Source organism: Larus michahellis, chromosome 3 (assembly GCF_964199755.1).
Source record: "Larus michahellis chromosome 3, bLarMic1.1, whole genome shotgun sequence".
Taxonomy (NCBI): Eukaryota; Metazoa; Chordata; class Aves; order Charadriiformes; family Laridae; genus Larus; species Larus michahellis.
In genome coordinates, this window is record NC_133898.1 from 67,364,906 (window position 1) to 67,387,999 (window position 23,094).

Consider the following 23,094-nt stretch of genomic DNA (forward strand, 5'->3'; position numbering starts at 1 on the left):
ACAGTTCAACAGGTCGCTGGAACTCAGAAAATATGAAACTTAGAGATACAGGATAGAAGTTGTTTAAATAAAAGAGTATGAAAGGTAAAAGGCTTTCAGGCGACGTGGGTAGCCATGCAGCTAAGATGACTGAGGCATCTGTAGTCTAGAGCACCTGACTGAAAATGAAGCAAGGAGTAATGTTTTCAGAGATGTCACATGTGCAGCAAATGAGTTTGTACAGAAATAAAATATTTTTGTCTTGCATAAGTTAAACTTACTTTTTAATGACTCTCAAGTTGGATGTATGGAAAAAAGTGTGTTCGAAATTTTCAGGTTTTATTTCCAAATAAGAAAAGTTGCTAGTTACAATACATAAAAACCCATATTAGGGCAACGCTTCAAAGCAGCAGATAGATTTGTTGCATAGCAATATTTTTTGATTGTCATATTTTTATTTTTTTTCCTGTTTGCATGCACTTATGTACCGTTTTCTCCAAGCCACTGTGCTTTGCACCGTTTTATTAGTTTGTAGTAGACTTCTCCCTACCTTGAGGAGCAACAGTTATTGTGTATTATATTATTATGCATTGAAAACCATGACCACCTGGGGCGTTATCATTGATTTATTTCGGTTAACATGCGAAGGAGAGAAGCTGTTACACACCAGTCCTTTTACTGACTTGATGGTAGCCTGTATAGGGGGGAGGATTTTTTTGTCTTTGAGACCACATAGCAACTTGCCTTTCAGAAGCTGGTTTGTTTGGGCTCTGAGGGCTCAGGAAGAAGCGATGTAGTTGTTTAGGTGCTGCCCTGGCCACCAGCTCCTGCCGTGTTTTCTCCGTCTGATCCGGCAGCAGTCTTCATCAGATGAATTAGTCCCAGGTTTGCATTGGGATGGAGTTGGTGTATTCAGTGGGTGTGGATGCACTGGGCGTGCGTTGGGTCAGTGATGAAATCCCTGCTCTAAAACTTGGTCTCCGTGAGCTCTAGAGGCTTGCTGCCTCTAATTTTTTCTATTTTCAGGTTGCTGCTTCTGTTTGCTGTATGATAGCCCGTACCATCAGCACGGAGCCTCTTGTCAGCCCTTAAGATGCCTGGGGAGACGAGGTGGTGAGAACTGGGTGCTGCTGCCCCTGCATGGTGGGCAACCCAGCATCTCCTGCTCGCAGGCTGACCCGAGCTCTCCAGTGCCAGGGGCCCTGGTCTGGTGGCCCTCACACCACCCCAGCCCACAGGCAGCGCTCGCTTCTTGGGCACGGCCCTTGGGGTGACCCCTGTCGTGTGAAACTCGGGTTTGGTCAAAATGGGGCATCTCCAGTAGAGGCGATGCTGCGTGCTTGACGCTGATCTTTTGGAGCGAAGAGGTACAAATGGAAGATTTAAATAAATTTTCTTGTAAAAGAATCAATTCCTAGAAGGGTCATGAGCCAGTTTGTTGGCATGTGCTGAAAAATGAGCTCATGTTTCTGTGATATTTGCCTGGAGTTTCTCTTCATAGCTTTTGTAGAAGGAGAATAGTGCCAAAAAATGCTGTAAAGCAAGCATGTGCGCTTACTGCTTGCCTGCGCTTGGGAAGTATTTTCCATCCTTGCTTGTCTTACAGCTGTGGATTTGAGAGGGAAGTCTTTTATACTAATAATAGCAAGAAGTTATGATTGAAGCTATCCATGAAAAATCCCAGGCATGTGCTGCTTGCTCCCTGGAGAAAGGTTCCATGCTAAAGTGCAGATTTTTTTTTATTTATTTTTTGCAAAAGATCACAGGGCTGCTCACCAGTTGTCTCGTGAGTTCTCTGCTCGTAAGGACATTCCTTGGATTCCTTTCTTGGCAATGTTCTCATAAAATATCCAATGTTTGAAATCAGAAACAGATTTTCTCTGATGTCTTTAAACAAATGGATTTTCCAAGTTGAACTAGGCAAGCAAAAATTTGTACAAGTTGCTTTCTTCTTTTTTTTTTTTCTTTTCTTTCTTTCTGTTTAAAGTTTTACTTTCTTGTGTGTATAACAGCAGGCCAAAATGAGGGAGGGGACATGTAGTAATCTATATGAAGGAATCTGTCAAAATGCAGATTCCTGGCAGAATTTAATGAGTTTAGTCTAAGCCTAAGATTGATCGTGTAGCATTTGTTCTTCTGACTTCAATTTTTTTTATTTCTGCCTTGGAGTTGTGTGCAATCACAATGGGACTCGTGAGTCAGATCCATTCTTTTTGTAGTTGTTTTTTATATCATATGTGTTATTTTAATAGGGTGAGTAACTTTGAGGACATTCCTTATCTGCTGTTCTTCAAAATATAAAAACAGTTTGAACAAAGACAGAATTAGTACAAACAAATGAGAATTAAGTATCAAGCATATGACTGAGTTAAAAAAATATACCCCTGAAAGAAAAGCTCTGCTCTTTTTCTTCATTATTTCGTCTGCATCTTATGGAGTTACTTTGTCTTCAGTGCTTTTTCCAGTGTCTTTTTTTTGTTTGTTTGTTTGTTTGTTGTTTGTTTTTTTTTTTTTTTTGTCACCAATGTTCCTATCCCCGCTCAAGTGAGTGGCTGCTTGGTTCATCTCGGATGCAGCTCGCTCGCTCTCTTGGCTGAATGGAAGTGTTCAGTTACACCTGTGGGAATCCCTGACATGCCAAGAGAGCCACAGAGAGCTCTGTTGAACACGAGCTACTCGCATGCTATGGAAAAAAAATATCCATTTTTACTTGATTACTCAAGAAATTTTAGCATTTAAGGCTGCTTAAAGTTTGAACTTTATTATCTCATGCTGAAGGAAGGAGGAGAGGTACAGAGATGGGGAATGAGATGTCTGTGGCTAAGCATGGCCAACAGCATCTGGCACAGGACCGGCCTCCCCCCGTCCGGCAGCAGTGAACCGGGATCACTTCTGACCATGCCTGGAAGTATGGAATGAAACTGAACATAACGAAAGGAAGATTATAGGTCTGGATAACAACATTCTCGCTGAAGTTAGCCAGGTGCTCAGAAATACTGAAGATCCCTGTGTACTTCTACTTTTTTTCTCTTAGGCATCGTTCAGCTGCTCCACCTATGGCTACGGTCCTGGTGTGTAATGTTGGACTTGAGCACCAAGTAAAACACTGTCTGGGCTTGGATGAGTTTACAATCTAAATACATTGGAAGGGGGCAGCATATGTAAAAGCCAAGTGAATTTCCAAAGGCAGCAGAGTGCCTGGGTGGCTGAGCCGTGGCCTTGCCCTCACTGGCTACCCTGCTCGTGTCTTGGCTCTGTTTGCAGCAGAGGGGGCAAGTGGAAACCTCAGAGTGTGGTGTACCCCAGCTCTTGTTTCTGCGATTCAGAGATTGCTCCTAAATATGTTTGTTCACCACATTGTGTAAGCATGTTGTTCCATTCCTCGGAGCTGCTTCACGTGACCGCCCCTGAGGAGACCACCAAATGGCACAGGCACAGAACCTGCAGAATGAATGCCTATTGTTTGCTGTGGTTTTGCTTTGCTTTTTATTTTGGTCGTAGAACAGGGTGTGGGCGCCTATTTTTTCCGTTAAATTTTTAAGAAGGCGAATGGCAGTGGGTGAAGCAGGGTGAACATAATTGGCCATTAGATAAAAATCTCTACTGGCAGGTATGCCAGCCTTTCCCAGGGCACGTGGGGCTTTCGCCCTAAAGTGGTATGGTGACAAGGCAAGTGGTATAGATTCAACTCTGAAATCAGTTAGTATTGAACCTCTCCTTCAGTAGTAAATCTTTAGCTGATGATTGGAAATGTGGAGGTCAGGACAGACTTCTGTATGTGCCTAGCTTTCAGTACTTGAATTCAGCTTGTGCTTTTCAAACCCAGTGCAGTATAAATACACACAGGCAAAAATACTTGATGCTTGTAGTCCATTAGTTTGCTCAGGTGGTGTTCAGTCTTTAAAACTCTCTGAAAATTGACTCGTCTACTGTCACAACTGTGTAATTAACGCACAGCTTCTCCTTAAACTCTATTTTTGCTTTCATGTGGGCATTTAACACACGCTCTGCCTTTCTGCTCCACATCTCGTTCTTTACTGCAGGCTGCAACAGGAGCCGCTTGTGCAATTCACACAACGCTGCAATCCTGAAGGGGGCCTGTTGGTCAATGAATCACAGGTAGAAAGATAATCTGTTTCCCTTGACCTGCTAATGTTTGCTTTTAAACAATACCGATTAACCCCCTCCATCATCTGGAGGGCTGTGAGTACAATGCAGATGGTGATAGTAGAGGGCAGGGAATTTCTCTCAAACTGCAGCGAGAAGCCAACACTTAATTTTAAATGGTAGGAGTTTGCAGGCTAGAGAGTACTAAAACAGATGTAAAAAGCAGCATGCACAGCTGATTGGATTCATAAGCATTGAAAGAATTTCATGTTGAAGTGGTCTTTGAAACAGCATGCACATACTTGGAACCTATAAATATCTTCATACATTTTTCAGTGGTTTAAGCATAGTAATGATTTCACATTGTTTAAGTATTGCATTACCAGATTTGTACTCTCTATGCTTGTCACTTGTCTACATTGGCTTTTTTTTTTTTTTTCCACACAGCATTTGTGCAGAAGACTGCTGTTACTTCTGGGGAAATGCCATAAACCTGTGTCAAATGGGAGACCCGTTCCCCGTGAAAGCACATTGCCCGGTATTAAGAGATGGAAATTTTATTAATTCTTTTATTCAGAGTCCTGTCACAGCTGTGATCTTGCCTGTGGTTAATGGCTGGCAAAAGAGTCTATAATTACCCCGGGCATCTTTTTTTAATATGGTCCCAGTGTTGTCTGACTTCCAGTCCTCTAGAGCATCCCGCTTTTTTCTAACTATATTAAAAAAAAAATTCAGAAAATGTTTTTGGCATTTGAAGCTCTTGTGTAGCTTATCTGGACCATCAGACTTTAAAATATTTTAAGCTTAATTGCTGTTCGTATGCAGAGGGATTACAAAAGCATGGCTTATTTAGTCTAGCTTGGTAGCTTGGGAGGTAAATACCACAAGGAGGGAGGAAACCTGTTGAAGTCCAAGGAGACTGTTGGCACAAGATGAATGGTTGTGAGTGTGTTCTGAATTAATTGAAGTCAGACATTAAAAGGTCCCAAAACCATCTGAGGAGGGAAGTTGTGGAACAGACTTCCAAACAGGATAATGTGGACAAAGAAGTGTTTTTAAGATGGTTCTTGATAAGTTTGGGGAGAGTTGAAGTCAGAATTTCTGGAGCTGGTAAGGGAAGTTTGTGACAGGACCATCGGGCTACGTGGAGGCTTGGGGACAGGACTGCATTTGTGCTGTGCGTATGTCGTCGTCATCCCATGTTTAAGTGCTTCTGTCGGTCCTCCTGTGAAGACCGGGAAGAATTACCCCATTAAATATGTAATTGCGGCTTCTGGAGGGTTTTTTTTATCCTGTTGGGCTGCCCTGGAGGCTGGCCACAAGGGAGCAGGGTGTGCCGCAGGTCCTCGCGGCGTCGGGCTGGCTCCCCGGTGCGCCCCACTCACCCTATCCCTCCCGTCGGGCTGCGCAGGAGATGCCGCCGGGGTGGACATCTCCCCACCAAGCTCCCCATGGTCGCGACCGCCGGGCTTTTCCTGTCCTCTTCCAGCGCTTAGCTGTGCTGCTCTCTTCTTAGGAGTTTTGTCTTGCAGGTTTCCTGCTCTCATGGGGGCTTTGGACCTGGCTGACACCCTGCAGTTTTCTCTTGCTGTTCTTCTGTGACACGCTGTAGTTACACAGGCAGTGAGGTACTGCCATAACTGCTTCTTACAAGGTCTCTCTTGGCCCACAGATCCTCCTAATCTAGAGACCTGTTGGAAATCTGCTCTTTGCAGCACAGCATCTCGGCCCCTTTCCATTCCTCATTTTTAATCTATGCCCGTTTTGATTTAAACCTGTTGGTAGTTGCTGAAACAGAAAGATAAAATGGGAATTTTAGCCGCATCCCGTAATGAAGACAAGGACTAACACTTGTCGTGCTGAAGCAAAGGCATCTCCAGCAACGGCAGATCCTGCTTTTTAGGAGGGGAACGTGCTTGCTGTCTGGACCTCAGTCACAAAGTCTGGGATTATTTTGTGCGTCTTTTAGGCTTAAGAGAATTGCTGCATCTTTAACATGCTTATGTGGGATAAAGAAGCATGATGCTTAGGTAATGAGGAAAACCCAGGTTTTTCCTCTCTTCATTATTAAGGTCAACCAGTTGGATGCTCTTGCCTGGAGGCTTAATTTGCAGGGAGGTTTGTATTAAATAGGAGAAAAGCTTTCCACCATCTGAATGCACAAATGCACTCTTCTTTAGTCGGTCAGGTTTGCTTTTTGTTGTCCCAGTTTCACACCTCAGATGAATGCAAGATCACAATGAGGTTTTTGTAGTTGCTGGCAACCAGGAGCCATCATTTGTGCAGCACCCTGTGGGTAGGTGCCCTTCCCCATGCAAACCATGTCGGAAAACAGCAGAGAGTGGGAACACTGAGTCCTTCCCGAGGAAGAAGGGTGCGAGGTTTGGTGTTAAACTGCTCTCCTTACAGGCCGAGTGCTGGAGTAAAAGTGGCTGTTTGAATTAGGAGAAGGAATATGTGTTTAGTACCTTAATTAACATTTAAAAAATGAAATACATTCTTTCTCCTGCCTGTTATACAGCCGTGTTTTGAGAAATTTGCGAGGAGCAAGGTCACTTTGGTTCACCGTTCTTTTTCGGAAAAGTGAATTAAAAAAGGCAAATGAAAGCTCTCAAGTTGTCTCTGGTTTGTTTTGGTTTTTTTTTGTTACCTTCTGAAGGTTTCAGAAGAACACTTTCCCGTGACATGGAGTTATGCTGTATTTGTCTGTCTTCCCCCCTTCATCTGTGGCGAGGCTTGAGATGGCAACAGCACTTCTTGGCAGGATTGAAACCAAGAGTATATTCAAGAATAGAAAAGATGAAAAGCTATTTTTCCTGCCTAATGGCTATTTGGACGGCAGTTTTTGCTTCTTCTCAAAGCCTTATTTTGCTTGATCTTCAGTGTGTCCATTGTGAGTCAGTGCATGCCCTGGAGCAGTGTGGCTGGTGAGGGCAGTGCCAGGGGATTGCTGCGGTGAGAGATGTCCCACCCTGTTGGGTCAAACAGCTTCTCCTCCACCCTGAAGATCTTTAAGGGTTTCTCACTTTGTTCTCCTGTGCAGAGGTTGCTCTGATTGCTTATTGCTTCTCTTTTTAAAGGGTTGTTTTCAAATCAGTTTAAAATAATTTTACTTTTCTCCTAAAATTTTGAAACCTGTTCTTGAATTATCATCCTAATTTGTGTGGCTTTACTGACATTTTTCTTTCTAAAAAAAGTGTAGTGCAAAATACGTGTAAAGGCTGAGTCACTCTTTTCAAAACGAAAACAATTATGATCTGTTCATCTTCAAATTTGCCTTGATCCAGTAGCCTGAGGAGGATGTATTCTGTCAAAATATGGAATTTCAGAATATGTCATTCTGAAATTAACAGAAGCAAAGATTTTAAGACTTATATAAATTTTCCGTGTTCTCGTTTATGTTTTTGATATGGGCCTTGTCATAACCAAGGCATTTTGCATTGCTCAGTTAGGGTTGTTGCAGAGGAGATCCTGCCCTGACAATGTTGGCATGTAGGGAGGGCATGCAGAAAGGAGGCTTACTTTCAAGAATATTGCTTGGAAATTCAGGATTAATTTAACTTATTTTTTTGCTAGTGAACAGACTGAAAATGAAACCCATGGACAACTGGACCTATTAATTTACGTGCTAGCAAGTGGCACCTGTACAGATGGCTGCTCTTTCCAGTTGATTTTGTGATGCTCGCCCTTTTGACTTGTATTTTTTACAGAGCAGTAACTCCACATACCAAAAAAGAAGGGCACTGGCAGGCTGCATAGCAGCTATAGCACCTGCATTTAATCATTTTGTTGGAAAATCAGATATGGTAAGAACAGTTGACTTCAATAACTGCATATTGTGCATGAAAAAGCAGTTCAAAAAGTTCGTTAGAGGTAGAAAAGTGACAAGTCAATATGAATTTTCTGTAAAAATCAAGTCTAGGTAATTGACATTAAAAACTTTATGCATCATACAGATTATATTATTGATCTCAAGAAGTACATTCTTCTAGGCTGTGACTTTATTTTGGGTTGAAATACTACTTTGTACTGCTCCTCATTAGCTTAATCTTTTCCATGGTAATGAGGGCATGTTTTCGTCATTACTCTTTCTAATGGAATTTGATGCATTCCTCTGCCGTGATCTGTAAATCCAAGAGTTTACTTACTCTTTTTAAAAAGTCTTAGTGTGACCTGTTGGAAAGTAGGTGGGCTGTGTTTAGCCGTAATTCCTAAGAAGCTAGTGTTAACTGGCTTATCTTGCATAAATATGATTTTCAAGTAATTGCAGCACTTCAGATTAAAAAAATTGTACTGAACCATTCCAGATTAATGTGATGATATTTGATATAAAGTATTGTTTTAGTTCTTTTCATGTACTTCTCTTTGCTGAGTTATAACCTTTCCTTGGGCCGCTGACAAAAGTGTGTGACAAGCTTACTTTTTTCATTGGTTATGCATTTAAAAATAGAAGAACTACCTTATCTTAAGCACGCAGCAGTGATTACGAGAAGCTATGTCTACACTGGCAAGGACCATGATAGAAGAGAGAGGGATCTGTAGCACGGAGTAGTTGTGAGGTCCTTAGCGCCTGTGATGCCAGCCAGCGGCACGGGATGTGGTGGTGGCCAGGGCCATGCCAAAAGGAGCATCCTTGAGTTCAACTAACGCGTGGCTCAAATGTGTGCCGATAAGCAGGCTGCAAAGTGAAAAACACGACCGTTGAATTTCTTAGCTTTACGACAATTAGGTTTGCCATTCTCCTTCACCGGTGTTTTAATACTGTAATGTGTTTGTATCTAGTGTATTAGCTGCTGCTCTGTGGTCTGAAAAAGAGTGAACGAATGCCTCTGCCTGGCAGCAGCTGACTGATGCTCTTCGTTGTGCCCTTCAAAGTGGAAAGTCTTGACCTTGAGGGATTGGGTATTTCCTAGCGGTTTCTTTTTAAAATGGGTGAGCGACAGATCAGCTCATCTTTTGACATCACAAGATGATTTTTTACTATACACTGAAGCAGCGCTCTGTTAGTAAAACTGAGTTTCACTTTTCTTCTTTCCTATGTGCAGCTCAGAAGCAGTTCTTCATAGGGCACTCATCGAAGCACTCTGCCCATGTAAAAACAAAACGTTTTTAGAAGTACCCACTAAAAATCATGAACTCTCTCAATACGGATATGAATTCTTTTTATTGTTTTTGATGTTTTAATCTTGAAAGTCCTCCTGGCTCTCCATTACACCCCTGTTCGAAGCAGGCCTTCCCGGGAACGTGCGTGTCCAGGAGGTGGCACTGCGTTTTTAACAGCGGTGATGGCGTAGGTGAAGAGCAGGCAGCCTCAGCAGAACATCTCCTTCAGGAGGTGGAGGGCTGGGATGCTGTAACCTGCTGACTGAAGGCTGCTTTTTGACGCTGGCTTTTGTCAAGAGTAGTGTAAGTTGCTTTGGGTTTTGTTTTGAAAATCCCACCGCGTGTGGACTCTTCCAGTGAGCCGCTTGGGTGGCAGGGAGGTTGCTGCTGCTCTGTGTCGGAAAGGTGCTTCCCTTTCCAGGCTTTTAAATCCATTAACGGAATTGTGAGAGAAAATAGGAGCGGGGAGACTACTACATTCTCTTCCTGTTACCATGGTAATGAGTTTAATTGAGCAGACCTGAAACGAGTAATCCTACCCAGCTCTCTCTGAACTGCCATTTAATGTGAGTTGTAAAAGAAGCTGGTGGAGATGTGACTCCGTTGCTCGCGGAGTGCGTGGGTGTACCAGTGATACCGGCGCTGCCACCCATTGTGGCTCCAGACAGGAAGACTCCTTCTCCCCCGGCTTTTGGCAGCATCATCTTTCACTCCGTGTTTTCAGAAGGATCAGCAGATGCGTGGGACCCAGCCCCTGGAGTAAGGCAGCAAGAATAGCTTCTGTTCAACTACCAACAGTAATACCTAACTGCTTCTGTCTCGCTAACGGCTCAGTCTTCTGTCCCAAATATGTGTCACCCCCTTCCTGAAGGTGGTCTGGGTCACGGAATGCACCAACCAAAATACTTTGTCTTTCTTTTTGTATGGCAACAGAGCTAAACCAGAAAGGCTTTTCTGAGTTACCTGCTGCTTATACAGCTGGCTGCTTTATTTGCTCTCTCGTTTAAATATTGCAAAGCAGTGATCAAGAGTTAATATCAAACATATGACATTGCTTGTTGCTCCTCAGAAGGCTTCCTAATTGAAAATAAAGATGAATAATTAGAACGCAGAAGTGTATTTTTAAGTACCCAGGGACTGCCAGTAATCCAAAGTGTGCTTTTCTCCTCTAGTATCTTACATATGTGCTGTATAGCAAACTACTTACTGGATTAAAAATAATTACAGAGGGCTATTACATAACAGCAAAGGCAAAATTAAATTAAGATATAAAAGAGAGGGTAATGGGTATGTTCATAGTTGATGTGGCGGGGAGATATGGGGAGGCTGTTCCAGATAGTAAGAAAAGACTTTCCCCCACTGTCGGTGTGAGAGATTTGTATGTGAAGAGACAGAAAAAGGCTGCTGATGGAAACAAAGATACCGAAAGTCTGTGCAGCAATCTCTGCGTGGTTTTAATGGGAAGGGTGTTAATTCTGAGCCTACAGTGAATATGAAACCAGAGGAGCTGTTTTGCTGGTAGGGCTATAGTTGCTGGAAAGTGCCAGAAAGCAAGAAACTTATGTCAGGAGGGTTTGTAAAGATTTTATTGACTTCCACCAAGGCGTTGATTCCTCACAATCCTTTTACTTTGTCTTTATGTTTGGTTTTTTGTTGTTGTTGTTTTCTGTGGTGCTTTATGGGTGCCTGCCATATCGAATGGTTTCAAGATTCAGTGTCCCTGCAGAGGGCTGAGGTTTGCCTAAAGGTGATGCTTTGAATCTAGGACTAGCTATTCGGGTACCAGGAATTAAATTAGCCAAATGCCCCAGCATTCAGGGGTTTGCATCCAGTTTAAGCACACAATTGCCAGCAACACTTGCTGTAGCTTTTTACAAAGCATATTTGATTGCTAGGACTGCTTTTAGCTGTCATGCCAGTTGAGCTCTTTAAGCCACACATGCTTTATTACTTAAGTCCTTTAAAAAAAAACAAAACCAAACATTAGAAGCCTGATAGATGCTATGTGATCGCAAGCATATGATAAAAATACATCCATGAAAGTAGTAGGGGATCGAGCTAATGCTGGAGAATGTGAAGATGGCCATGTGGAGAGAGCTTTTTGGAGCATCGTGCAGCTCTGTGCGCATCCTGGCAGCGGTGCCTGCCATCCTGCCTGGGTCCCTTTCATCTCCCCTGCGCCCTGATGTCTGCCGGTATTGTATGAGCTCGTCAGATGTTGGGCTTTCTTTAAACATGGTAAAGCTGATACCTCCTGCTCGCTTCCTGTTTGAGAGATTCATATTCAGTTAAAAAGCCAATTATAATACCTCAAAAGTGTGGGTTTTTTCCCCTTCATTTTGAAATTCTTTAGCTTTTGTCTGCTGTATGTGTTTAAGGAACGCAAGATAAGGCTTCAGACACACTAAATTAATGCCCAGGAAAGAAGGAAGGTGCATGCACGGGCCGGGAGAGCAGGACATCCCGTGTCCGATCTGGCTGTTGCCAGCCCCGAGGTTGCTGGGGTGCTCCACCGCGACGGGCATGTCCTTGTTCCTGCTCTGTCGCGAGTTGCCATCTGTAAAGGGAGGACACTTTCTCTCTGAGAGTATTATTTTAAGGCTTAGTTAATGCTATATGGCTCCGATGAAATACCTTTAATATATAAATAATTTTTTTTATTGTTAGTTTTAAAAATAACTGTTTAAGTACAATTTAAAACCTCCAGCTGCTCAGCCAAAAATACAAATACAAAGCCCAGAATACATCAACCCAACAACTGCTAAAAATAGAATCGCTGTCTAATTAGGGCAAAGTTGATCCCAGTGGATTTCTACAAGCTCTCTTCAATTTCCAGTGTGGCTGTTGGGCTTGCATGAGAAATTACTTCATTTGATCGTTTTGTTGTGCATGGTGTTCATAAAAGTGCCGTTATTTCACTACACTGTGTGTATTACCGTTTTCCTTCTATCCAGAGGATCTACAAATTGTGCATAAAGACTGATGATACGATTTCTTATGTACCATATTTATAAAGATTATGTTAATACCAGAATAGGACTGACATGACCATGCTTTGTGATTCCAAATCCCCTGAGTTCCCATTAGGTATATCCTATATGCTTTTTTAAACTCCTACGTGTGATAAGTCATCAGTATCATCGCTGTTCTCAGAGCTCAGGAGCATGTATGCTTGTCTAATAAAACGGCTAATGTTTTCTTTGGTTGTTTTTGTTTTAATTCTGTTTCTTGTAATCCCAGAGTTAGTCACAGTTTTGGGAGTCTGTCAAACTCTTAACGATCTTTTTTTCTTTAGACCAAATGTTGTTTCCAGTATAATGTAATCAATTTTCTCCCTAATTATTCAAGCTCTCCCTAATAGAGCCTGACAGTAAAGAGGTGGTTTAGCAAAAATGAAATATGCTGATAAAGATGAATATGCATATTTAACAGGCTGCTCAGGACATTCATAATTGCATTACTAATAGTTCAATTTTTAAAAGGCATGAAAAAGAATAATAAAGGAAATAACATTTTATTTTGGGGAAATCTTTATATAGATGATAGCCCAAGGCTGAGAAAAATGAACAGCCTCGCATTTGTGTATTTAAAAAAATAAAGCAGCGCTATAGCTGCAGTAGAGTAAGTGACGTTTAATCAGAAGTTTTGTGGTAAAATTTGGGATGAAATTTTGATCTTGTCAAACTTAAGAGAGAGTATTGTTCCATATAGACACAGTATAAAAGAACTGTGGCTTTTTATAGGATTTTTTAGGGGAGGCCGGAAGAGAAAGAGACAATGTACACGTCTTTCCCTCATGAGATGGTACAGCCTCTTCCTAACTCTTTATGGTTTTTCCTTTGCTAATAGCTGAGATCGTAACCGTCATCAAGTCCCTTATCATACATGTTACCAAGGTCTTCCAGGCTTCAGGGAAGAACAGATTTATTCTTCAGGTAAAAAATCTGTGGGGACATTCATGCCTACCATATGGTAAATACACTTGTTAAACTGGATTTCAGGCGTGATCCCATTATTGTGCATCAGCCCTTACTTCGTGAGCACGCATTGGAAACATGGCTAATTGAGTATGTGTCTGTAGTCTAGAGAAGTGCATGGGGACTGTCATGGGGATCCCAAGCCAGTATGTTATCCTGTGTCATCTTGTTAAGTGTTTGGGAACATTCGAGTCTGCTGAACACGGAATTTTATCTGTGTCCCCTGTCTTCTTGCTCCCTAGCACGTTACCTAATAATACTGGATTGATGTCTAGATCTACACTTAACTTGTTATGTCAAGTAACACGATTGCCTAGAGATGCAAAGACTGCATGCAAACCTCAGCCGGTATCCTTTTGAAATATAATTTGATAACATGATTTTGAGTCGTTAAAATAAAAAGCATAACATAAATCCAATTGTATTCTTTCTAATAAAGGATACTGTTCCTGTCTGCAGGAGGAATAAATACAAGCCCCAATGCACTCTTTTATCCATAGCCTGTCGATGCTCAGAAGTTTTGTGCATCGCGTCTATGAGAGTGACTCTTCCCGAGACCCTGATAATTGCCGGGAGCTGAAAGGGTGAGACAGCAGGCACAGTGGCTAGACAAGTGGGTTACAGAGATACGGTCCCCTGTGGGAGGCGGTAACAGGGCCTCCTTATGAACTGGTTCACTAACAGTGCTGTCAGAGCTTCATCCCACCCAGGAGGGCTGTCTAGACACTCATTTATTCTGGCGGAGGCAAGAATATCAACGTGGTTGATGAGTGAGTTGAACTCGGCTAGTGTTAATCACGGTTTGTCTTTCTCATAGTCTGCTGAGTAAATGCACTTAGCTTTGTAAATTTGTATTTGCCTCAAATGCCTGGTTGCCAGCGTTCAGTTTATGCCGGTGTTTCTGCTGTATGTACAGATGAGCCAGCAGTGCTGACAGCTATTGCCCGTGCTGTTGGCACATGTTCCCAATTCCATCCATATTTTTGCAGATGCTTGAAATTGCTGTCAAAAAATGTAAAGTTGCGGGCAGGGCTCGTTTCATCCCTGTTTATTAAAGTTACGTGTCGCTTTTCATTCTAAGACCTCTTTTCATCTATTTGCAAGTTTGCTGAGATGCGACCACGCGAGGTGTGTATAAAACATTGTACAGCGGAAATCATTTGCTCAGGTTGCTGTGCAAAGTAACAGGATGTTACACAAAAAAAAACCCCAAATACCAAACAAGCCAGTTTCTTGCTGACTTTTTACACTTTGCCAGCACTGTTGAGTCAGCGTTGCAGACAGTTTATGTTGGGTGGTGCTTTGGGTTTTGCATGTTTGAATGCTGGTGCCCCACTGGTGCCGTGCCTGCGGGCAGCTGGTGTCTACACCCTGCTCCTGGGCTGCAGCTGCCAGAGCTGCAGGAGCAGCACCAAGGCAGCAGGAGTTGCTTCTATGGGTCAGGGGGAAAGAGGAGATGTGCATCTGATTTGGGTTTTGTGGGTTTTTTTGTTTGTTTGTTTGTTAAACAAGGATTTTTTTTCTTCTGTCCAAAAGTTTTTGTGTAGATATCAACCAAACAGCAGGTAAAGTCTTTTCTAAAATGACTTACCTGACTCTCTTGTGCCCCTATATATGGAGCAGCCACTTCCGTGAGTGGTACAGGTGGCGACCAAAGTGTTTGTAAAGAAGATTTAAGGGAGCATGCTGAGAATTGGTCTCTGTTGTACTTTGCTTAGGGTTTTGATATCTTCCCATTTTAAAAACCAAATATGTAACCTTTTGAACAATACAAAAGAAAATGCAAACTTTAAAAAGTTGCTGAAGACAGCAGTTTATGGAGGGTGCATGTCTCTTTCTGTGCTGTTTTCCTTGCTGTCCCGATCTGCCTGTGCTGTTGCAGCCAATTCAAAAGCCCAGGAAGGGCACATTTCCTGGATCCCAGAAAAAAACAGTATAGGGGATGCAAGATTAAGGTTGACGCGGTTACCAGCATGGAAACTTCCTTAGTAGTGCGGTATTTAGGAGAGGTGCCATGGGACTAATGGCTTGCAGACGAGGCTGAAGAACTCAGAATACCTCAACTCTAATCCTGGCTTTTCCACTCTGTAGGCAGGTTACTAAATCCCTTCAAGACTGTGTCTTCATCTTTAAATAGTAATAATGCCTACCCTCTAGAGGTGTTGTCAGGATTTAGGTATTTATGCAAGTAATAACTGAGTACAAACTGAAAACTGCTTGTGCTTTGTATTCAGCATCAATCCAGTTGTAGTCTAACCTGGAAGATACCACCTTCTTTTGGTGACAATCATTATGATTCTGAGTTTGAAAGGTAGTTTCCTTACTAAAATCCAAGTACTGAAATCCATGACACTTTGCTCTTTCTTCTTTGGACTGTATATTTTTCCTGATTTTGCATTCTAGAAGAAGGTAAGCGTTCTTAGCAGATTCCTGCTAAGTTATGGTTCCCTAGCCATCAGTGTCACAGCGATTACCGTAAGTTAGTTTTAAATAAGCTTCTCGGATACAGCCATCTGCATACGGCCATAGTACCTGTTGTTCGGAGGGCGGTGAGTAATCAGGGATAAGGCTTAAGAGAAGCAGCAGACTGGAGGGGAGGCAGGAAGGGAGAAGATCCGTGGCAGGTGACTGGGTTTCCCAGCTCCCTGCAGCCTGTATTTTGCTGCTTGTGGCTGGGAGCCGGGGGCTGGTGGTAGGGCAGGGGCAGGGCAACCCAGCAGCTGGACTGAGCTGCTTAACCAAGTGGTTGATTTTTTTAAATTTTCCTTCTTTTTTTAAGGGGTGGTAGAATCCTGTTTGAAACCGTTCCCAGCATTAACCGAACAGCTTAGCTTGCCTTAGGTGCAGAGGAGGAGAAAAGCTTTTCCTTCGCAGCCTTTCGAATGCCGTGCGCTCAAGGGTTATGAGCAGGCCACTCCCTTCTGCTCCACACTAGCCATTGGGGACAGCAGGGACATCCTTGAGAGCAGCATCTCACAATGATCGCCTATGTGCACTGCCTGCCCGCCGACCCCATGGTCGGGTGCCTCGGCAGGAGCAAGTGGCAGCCCAGCTGCAACGATGAGGAGGAGGAGGAACTTATCCCGCTGTATTCCAGCAAAATGGGAAACACTCACACCAAGCTGCCGGGGCGCCTCAAGAAAAAGTTACTGAGCAAAGATGACAACGCCTTCTGGCCAAGTAAGAAAGATCAGTTCCTTTTCGTTAAGTTGTTTTGGTCATTTAGCATTGTGTTGTCATTATTGAGGAAATAAATAAGCAAACCAGACTTAGAACCAAGGCAAATACTCTAAGTCTTTTGGAGGATGAAGGCATTGGGAACGATTTTCTTATGAAAAGAATGTATTTCCACTTCAGGAGAGCAAACGTAAATATTGTAACTGGTGGGACCGATAAGTTGATACGGGATGTCACTGTCTTTGTGCATGTGATATGTCTGTGTTTGAGAGGTCTTGAGCACTCGCTTTCAGTTCAATAATGCTGCTTTTCAGCAAAATGATTGTTTTAGAGGAGTGGAGCTGTTGACGTGGCACTCTTGATTGAAAGCCATAGAAACAATCAGTGGATGAAAAGGCCAGGAAAAATAAGAAAAAGGTGTAACAGACTCAAAGATGCTTAATGCAGTTGATGAGTACTTATTTTAAGAAAAACCCTGCTTTTGTATAACATCAGGTCTAAGGATATTTTCCCTCTGAACGTGAAAAGAAAGAATTCCTGAATTGTGATGACTCTCCTTTTTCAATCCGAATAGTTTCAAGTTTCACTGGCAAGTACAGATGGGAAATAGGGAGAGAATAGGACAGACAATGGTAATGTTCAGCTGTTTTGTTTTTAGCCTTATTGCTTGCCTTCCCTTTTTTTTCTGACCACCTAAGCAAAGGCACCCAGCTGTTTGTGGAATGGTTGCTCAGAGAAGTGTATTTAAGGGTGATGGGGGAGAAATTTCACAAGACAAAGAAAGCTTTTCCTGCAAAAGCCAGCTGGCTGGCTATCTTGCACCAGGCCTTTAAAAAAAAAAAAAAAGTACACGAATATATTTGCAACTGTATTGATTTTTCTTTTCCTCGTTATTCTCACACGGATCATCTGACAATGGCTAGTTATTACCAACAATTGAAAAATCACTGTCTAGGCACACATGCTAGCACTGATTAGTCAAAACACGTGTATTTCTGTTTTCTGTATTACAGTATTCTCTACCTAGTGCTAAGCAAGCTTCTTTTGATGTCCCCTCCTGTAGGAGGAGTGTGATTTACCACAGGGGTGTTTCAGGCCTTTTTCAAGAGGAAGCAATTTCTTAAAATGCGGGGAAAGAAAAATCCAGCTCATCTGCTGAATTTTTCTATTTTAGAGCCACAGGGTCGATACTGGTTCATTCAGAGGGGCAAATGAAAATGCTTCCTTTATGTAAAATTATACTGTACTGTAGACCTGGACAAACTCTGAAGAGGCTAGGTGCTGGGGAGCAGCTCCCGGGGAGAAGGACGTGGCCCCTCTGTGCCCCTGCCAGCCTGGGGGGTGGTGGTTTTGTCTGTCTTGCTGGGTGACAGGTAGTTCCTTCCCACAAAGTTGTGACGGTGACTTTCAGAGATGGTTCTTGTACTGCCCTCGGAGGTGTCTCTCTGGCAGCCAATCTCAGGGCATCGGGAGCAGCCGCTCCGTTTGAACCTGCTTCTCCGGAGTGTGGAAACGGGACTGAGGGAGCATAGGTAGGCACTGGAAAATCTCTGCTCGCTCCCTGCAGACTGCCTCCTTTTTCTCTGCACTGCCTGCAGGGAAAGGTGGCTATGCCCCATACTCCCCTTTCTAAAGTGCACTTGAATTTAGATTATAAAACTTTTCAGAAGACAAGTAGAGGCAGGGGAATGAGGAATGGAGCGGTACTTTAAAGAATATTTATGTTACTACAATGTTAGAGATAGTAACTATGTGCTGATGATTTGCATTTAGAAAATTTGGAAACTGAAACACGGGGATTTTTTTCGTTGGTTATTTTTGTGTTTAAATAGCTGAGTAACTTCAAGGCAATGTCCATGTTTTGCTTGGATGAAAACTTCATGACCTCTGAATTTAAATTATCTAAAGTGTGCAAAGAAGCACCTGGGAAGCTCAGATATCTGAATGGTATGATGTAGTTCCTATATACATAGTGGGAGTGTCTGCTCTCCCTGTCCAGGTGCATTCATTTTTTATTGTTGCTTCAGCTTACTCCTAATGAAGAGAGAAGAATTCTTTTCCATTCTATTTAATATTTTAAAAATTGTCTGCTTGTGTATGCATTTGTTGATTTATAATATAGCACTTAGATAAGCAATTGCATTGTTTGGCTTGCAATCTACTAAAGCTTTTTAATGCGATTTCTGGTCCCTAACAATAAACTTTTACGTGTTTCAGGCCAAGTTTATTGTTGGTTCCTTTATGTTGAGTTTCACTGATGTCTGGTATGACCCCATGCATTTTATTTTTTCTTTCTTATTATGAACCATTGAAGTTTCAGTATTTAATGTTGAATCCTTGAAACAGTGAATGGCAAAATCAGTTAGCCTGCTTTCTGTCCTGACTTTTCCCAGGAAAATCACTTGTGCTTCAGTGGTGGTGTCCCACCGCAGTACAAGCACGTACATGTGGGACACCAGCTCTGACCCACTGGTTCCCTTTCCTTCTTACTCATTCTCAGTCCGTAGAAACAAAAGAATGGAAACGTAATTAAGCCATCAGTTAAAAGTCTTATTTGTGGGACAAGTACTATTTCTCTTTGAGGCAGAGAGGCTGTGTTGCTTTTAAACTCTGTTAATATTTATTTTAAGGAACAAAAGTGTTTACGAGTGGAAGTGCTTTCTGGGACCAGGTCAAGTGATAACTGCAGAGCACAGCGGGGGATTATTGGCTGAGCTTTATCTCTGTTGATAAAGGCCTCGCTTTGGGGTCCTTATCGAGCGTCATGAGAACTGCGCTTCAAGAGGTTTCACAGTGCTGATGTACTCCATAGAAAATGCCCCTGGTAGTGTTAGGGTAATTTGAAAACATAATACAATCAAATTATTGAACTTTCTCGCAGGCTGGGGGAGCATCCTCGCTGGGGGATCTCGATGGTCTGCAGCTCCTGCTCACCTTACAGCATCTCTGCTGCAAAACATTCAATAGTTGAAATACTTGTGGTGTGATGTAGCAGCTGTGACAACCAAGTGACCATGTTAGGGTTTTGGGGTTTTTTAAGTTGTAGCAGTTCTTTTGATAAAACTGTTAAATTAGCGATACTGTGAAGTGGAGGTTCTGCATTACCAGCTCAGCCTCATTCTAGCATCTGTGATGCCGTTCCTCTGCCGTTCTTCACTACCAGATTCACTGTAAATAGACAACGCAGGATTGAAATCAGCCAGAGCGCAGCAATACGTCCTTTAACAGCCTGCTTGCCTGCAAGAAAAAAGGTATTACAGTGGTGGAGGGACTTGTAACCATCACGTGTTCATTCACGATTACAAACTCCAGTGGTGCTGAGTGTTTGGTAGTTGTTTTTCCCGTAGCAAAGTTAAGGTGAGATCCTCCGCTGAGCAGGTTTGGCAGACCTGTGAAGGGCTTGGTTTGGTTTGCTTTAAGTACCTGCTGAATTGGAGTCTGAGGCTGTTGGCAGTGACTGCTGCCGTGGGAGGCTGTCACCTCCTCCTGGTTAGAGCATCTTGTGGTTCCCATTGCCGCTTCATATTGTACCAAATTTGTGACGTTTTAAAGATGTGGTATGCTGTTGCTAACCTAGCTAAGCTGTGGCAGCTGCTGGCTTTTTGGGATGATAAAGTTTTGGTCAGGATTTTGGAGGTTTTTTCTTTCTTTTACAGACGTGGGAGTGAGCCAATGTCAGTATCAGATTACTTCTAATGTTTGTTAAACAGTAGCTTTAGTTATTGGGATTTTTTTCTCAGTATTTTGTTGCCTGCTAGCTCATGAAAGAATGCTTTCTTCTTTTTCATTCATTACTCTTTCTAAGGACAACAGCTCTGTCCTATCTATAAAGATGAAACCTTTCTGTGTGATGTGTGCTTTCTGAAAAGCATATAAAATTTGACAGAATAATAACAAAATCTATTTATAATCGGATGTTCTGAACCAAGTTGGGTATTTTATTATTCACTATTTGCTATGGCTTTTTTTCCAGGCTTCTCTTCTGATAGCAGTAAGATTTAAATTTCACAATTAAAGGATGTTATATATATTAAAAAAAAAAAGCCAGAATCCTTGCGACTTGGGAGGATTCATCCTTTGCCTTCTCATTTAGCAGTGTGAAACAAAGACTGAATAGCTTTCCATCTCTGCAAATCCCGGGCCGTGGGGAGCACTGAGCAAGCCTTTGTGGCCTTTCATGCCCTAAGTGACAGAGGACTCAGTCTATGGCGGTGAATGGCCGGGATGGCTACTTACAGAGCCTCATGCAAGTGACTGGCCATCCTCGTTCCCAGCTTCGTCTGCTGCATCCAGCTCGTACCATAACAGCTAACGTATCAGATTGCATCAGATAAAGCCAGGAACTGGTTTGTTTTGAAAATAAAAAGTAACTTGAATATAATTTTTATTGTGTGCCTAAAAAAGGGGGGATTTTTTCCCCCCGTTTCTCTCAGTGTTCTTAACGAAGGCTTTTCTTATGGATGAGTTTCCTTGGAAGTTTTGTTCATTTGGCCAAAACGAGCCACTGAAATCTTGCAAAGCAAAGGAACTTGTCCATTCATACAAAATGACTTCAGGTCTCAGGTAAATAGCAACTCTTTCAGCATGTATTTCTGTACGCGTCTTACATTTTTGGCTTATTTTGCTGCACGTTTCCTGCATGTGCCATAGAGAACGGCATCCCTGCCTGTCCTTTTCTGGCCGGACTGTGGAGGTCCAGCTCTTGGACTCCTGTGCTGTTGCCATAAGCCCTTTTGAGTCATATGCGAGATCATTGTAGATGAAGGGAGGGATGAAGAAGAGCTCTGAATATGCTGTGTAAAAAGAGATTAATGTTGGGATGTTGTAAAACAGTTAATAAGTGAATCAGTAACACGAGTACGAAGGCCTTGCTGTGTTGCCTTGCTGAAAGAAAACGCCTTGCTAGCCTGGCTGCTCACTGGTTGGTGTGAACTTGGGCTCGCTGTTGCAAGGAGGTGCCCGTGGTCGATGTTTCATGTGTTCCTCTCTGCGTGTGAGCAGAGGAGAAGCCGTGTGTGGCACTCAGGAGCACAAGGAAGAGGCAGGGAGGATTTGGTATGAGTTCAGAGACATCTTTTGTGTAGTGTTTTCTGCTGTAATGAAGGAGGTGGAGCAATTTAAGTGCAAATCCACATGTGAAACAGGTGAGATTGGAAAGCCTGTGTTTGAGGACGGTGGTTAATGTCAGAATGAAGAGGCTCTTCAGTGTTTAATTTGATTAAAACTCTTGGGGTTTATGGATAGTGGGTACAGTACGTTTGCGGATCTTAGGGAGAGTTGCTTTATTTGGTGCGACAAAGTCAAGAAATGGTTTTGAGTGCTGTAAGAAAATCAGACTCTGATCAGATTAAAGCTGAAACACGGTGAGGAGAATGTGAAACTCCACAGACAAGGCACAAGTGTTTTAAGGGATGCCTTTATCAGCCTGGCTAATGGAGTCACACTGGCAATCAGAAACAGATTATGGCAGCGTTATCAAACTCCATTTTACTATGCCATGTTTCTTACTGTGTCCTACCCTCCCCCAGGCCAATGCTTTGAGATTAAGTGATAAAAGGTAACCAGGTTTTATAGCTGCAGTGCATTTTCTTGTGCTGGAGGAGCAGAGAAGCAAATTCTCTGATTCACAAGGCAGATATTCCTATCATTCCTTCTGGAAACAGTTTTCTAGGACTGCAGATCGGTGCCTTTGACCCATCTCCTGAGTCAGGTTGTGTGCCTGTGCATGCTGGGTTATGGTGGTAGAGGGTTTCTGTGGTGTTTGGCATGTTTGCAGTACTCCTGCAGGAGAAATTGTCCTGGTCACTTGTCTTTTCTCGTTAACTGCTACTAAATGTGAAAATCTTCAAAGGCTTCCTTGCCACTCCCTTATTTTTCCTGTGCCAGCTGCCCCTCACACAGTGTCCTTTCCCTTGTTTTTATTTCACACTATTGGGAAGCCAGAAGCTTCAATAACAACCCCTTGGAAAGGTGTGATGGTGCGTTGCCTTGTAAATACTTTGATTTATCGTGTTCGATGCTTTGTGTATAGTATGTGCTGCCCCCATTTGAATGTAGGTAACCTGCAGTGCTGCTTTTGGCGGTAGGTGGTAATGCGGTGATTAAAACAGTGTATTGCCATTTACGGGTGGGTATGATGACCTCTGTGTTGTGCTCAGAGGTAGCACTATGGGCTGTGCAGCGTACCGCTAGTGAGGGACGACAAGAAAAACGACGTACCAGCCTCTGCAGCGGATATGGGCACCCGTGGGGGGACCCTGCTCAGGCAAAGGGGTCTGGCTCCTGGATGACAACTCCTGTAGTGAGGCCTGGGGGTACCAGGGTGTCAGGGCATCCCTGCCACCCACCCCAGTGCCTCTGCCCGCTGGAGGATCTGGGTTGTGTAGGTTTGCTGTTGCTTGAAGCCGATGCTGTGGTCCCTGTATCCCTGCCCTGCTGGGGCATGGGGGTTTTGCTCCCGAGCTTTCCCAAAGAGCTCAGGACCATCCCTGAAACCAATTTTCCTCCATATGGCTCCTGCATAGACTAAACTAACTCCTTTTAGAGGAAATGGTATTATAAATCTGATCGATTACAACAGATTTTTAGCCCTCTGTTGTTTTCCTGCCCCTAATCCAAGGACCAATCATTGAAAAATATGCATGCTGCTTGATCTTTAAGATCTTCAAACCTCTGGTTGGACACAGTTACAGATCAGTTCTGCTTTTGTCCCTTGTCCAGAGCCACTCACTCCGTACTATGGGCTGGGATA

The 23,094-nt window shown here is 43.0% G+C and overlaps 1 protein-coding gene across 11 annotated transcripts in view; it reads left to right on the top strand.

Moving 5' to 3' along the window:
- Window positions 1-23,094, top strand: part of NHSL1 (NHS like 1) — a 182,200-nt gene that overhangs the window by 95,576 nt on the left and 63,530 nt on the right. The window contains exon 1 of one of the 11 annotated variants that reach the window (XM_074580600.1): window positions 4,218-4,624. The exons of 9 other annotated variants lie outside the window; for them this stretch is intronic. In XM_074580600.1, the coding sequence (XP_074436701.1) occupies window positions 4,486-4,624 (139 nt within the window). In that variant the 5' untranslated portion in view covers window positions 4,218-4,485. Of the gene's footprint in view, window positions 1-4,217; window positions 4,625-16,245; window positions 16,347-23,094 lie in introns of those variants that run through there. One more of the 11 variants, XM_074580601.1, reaches the window with a different exon arrangement.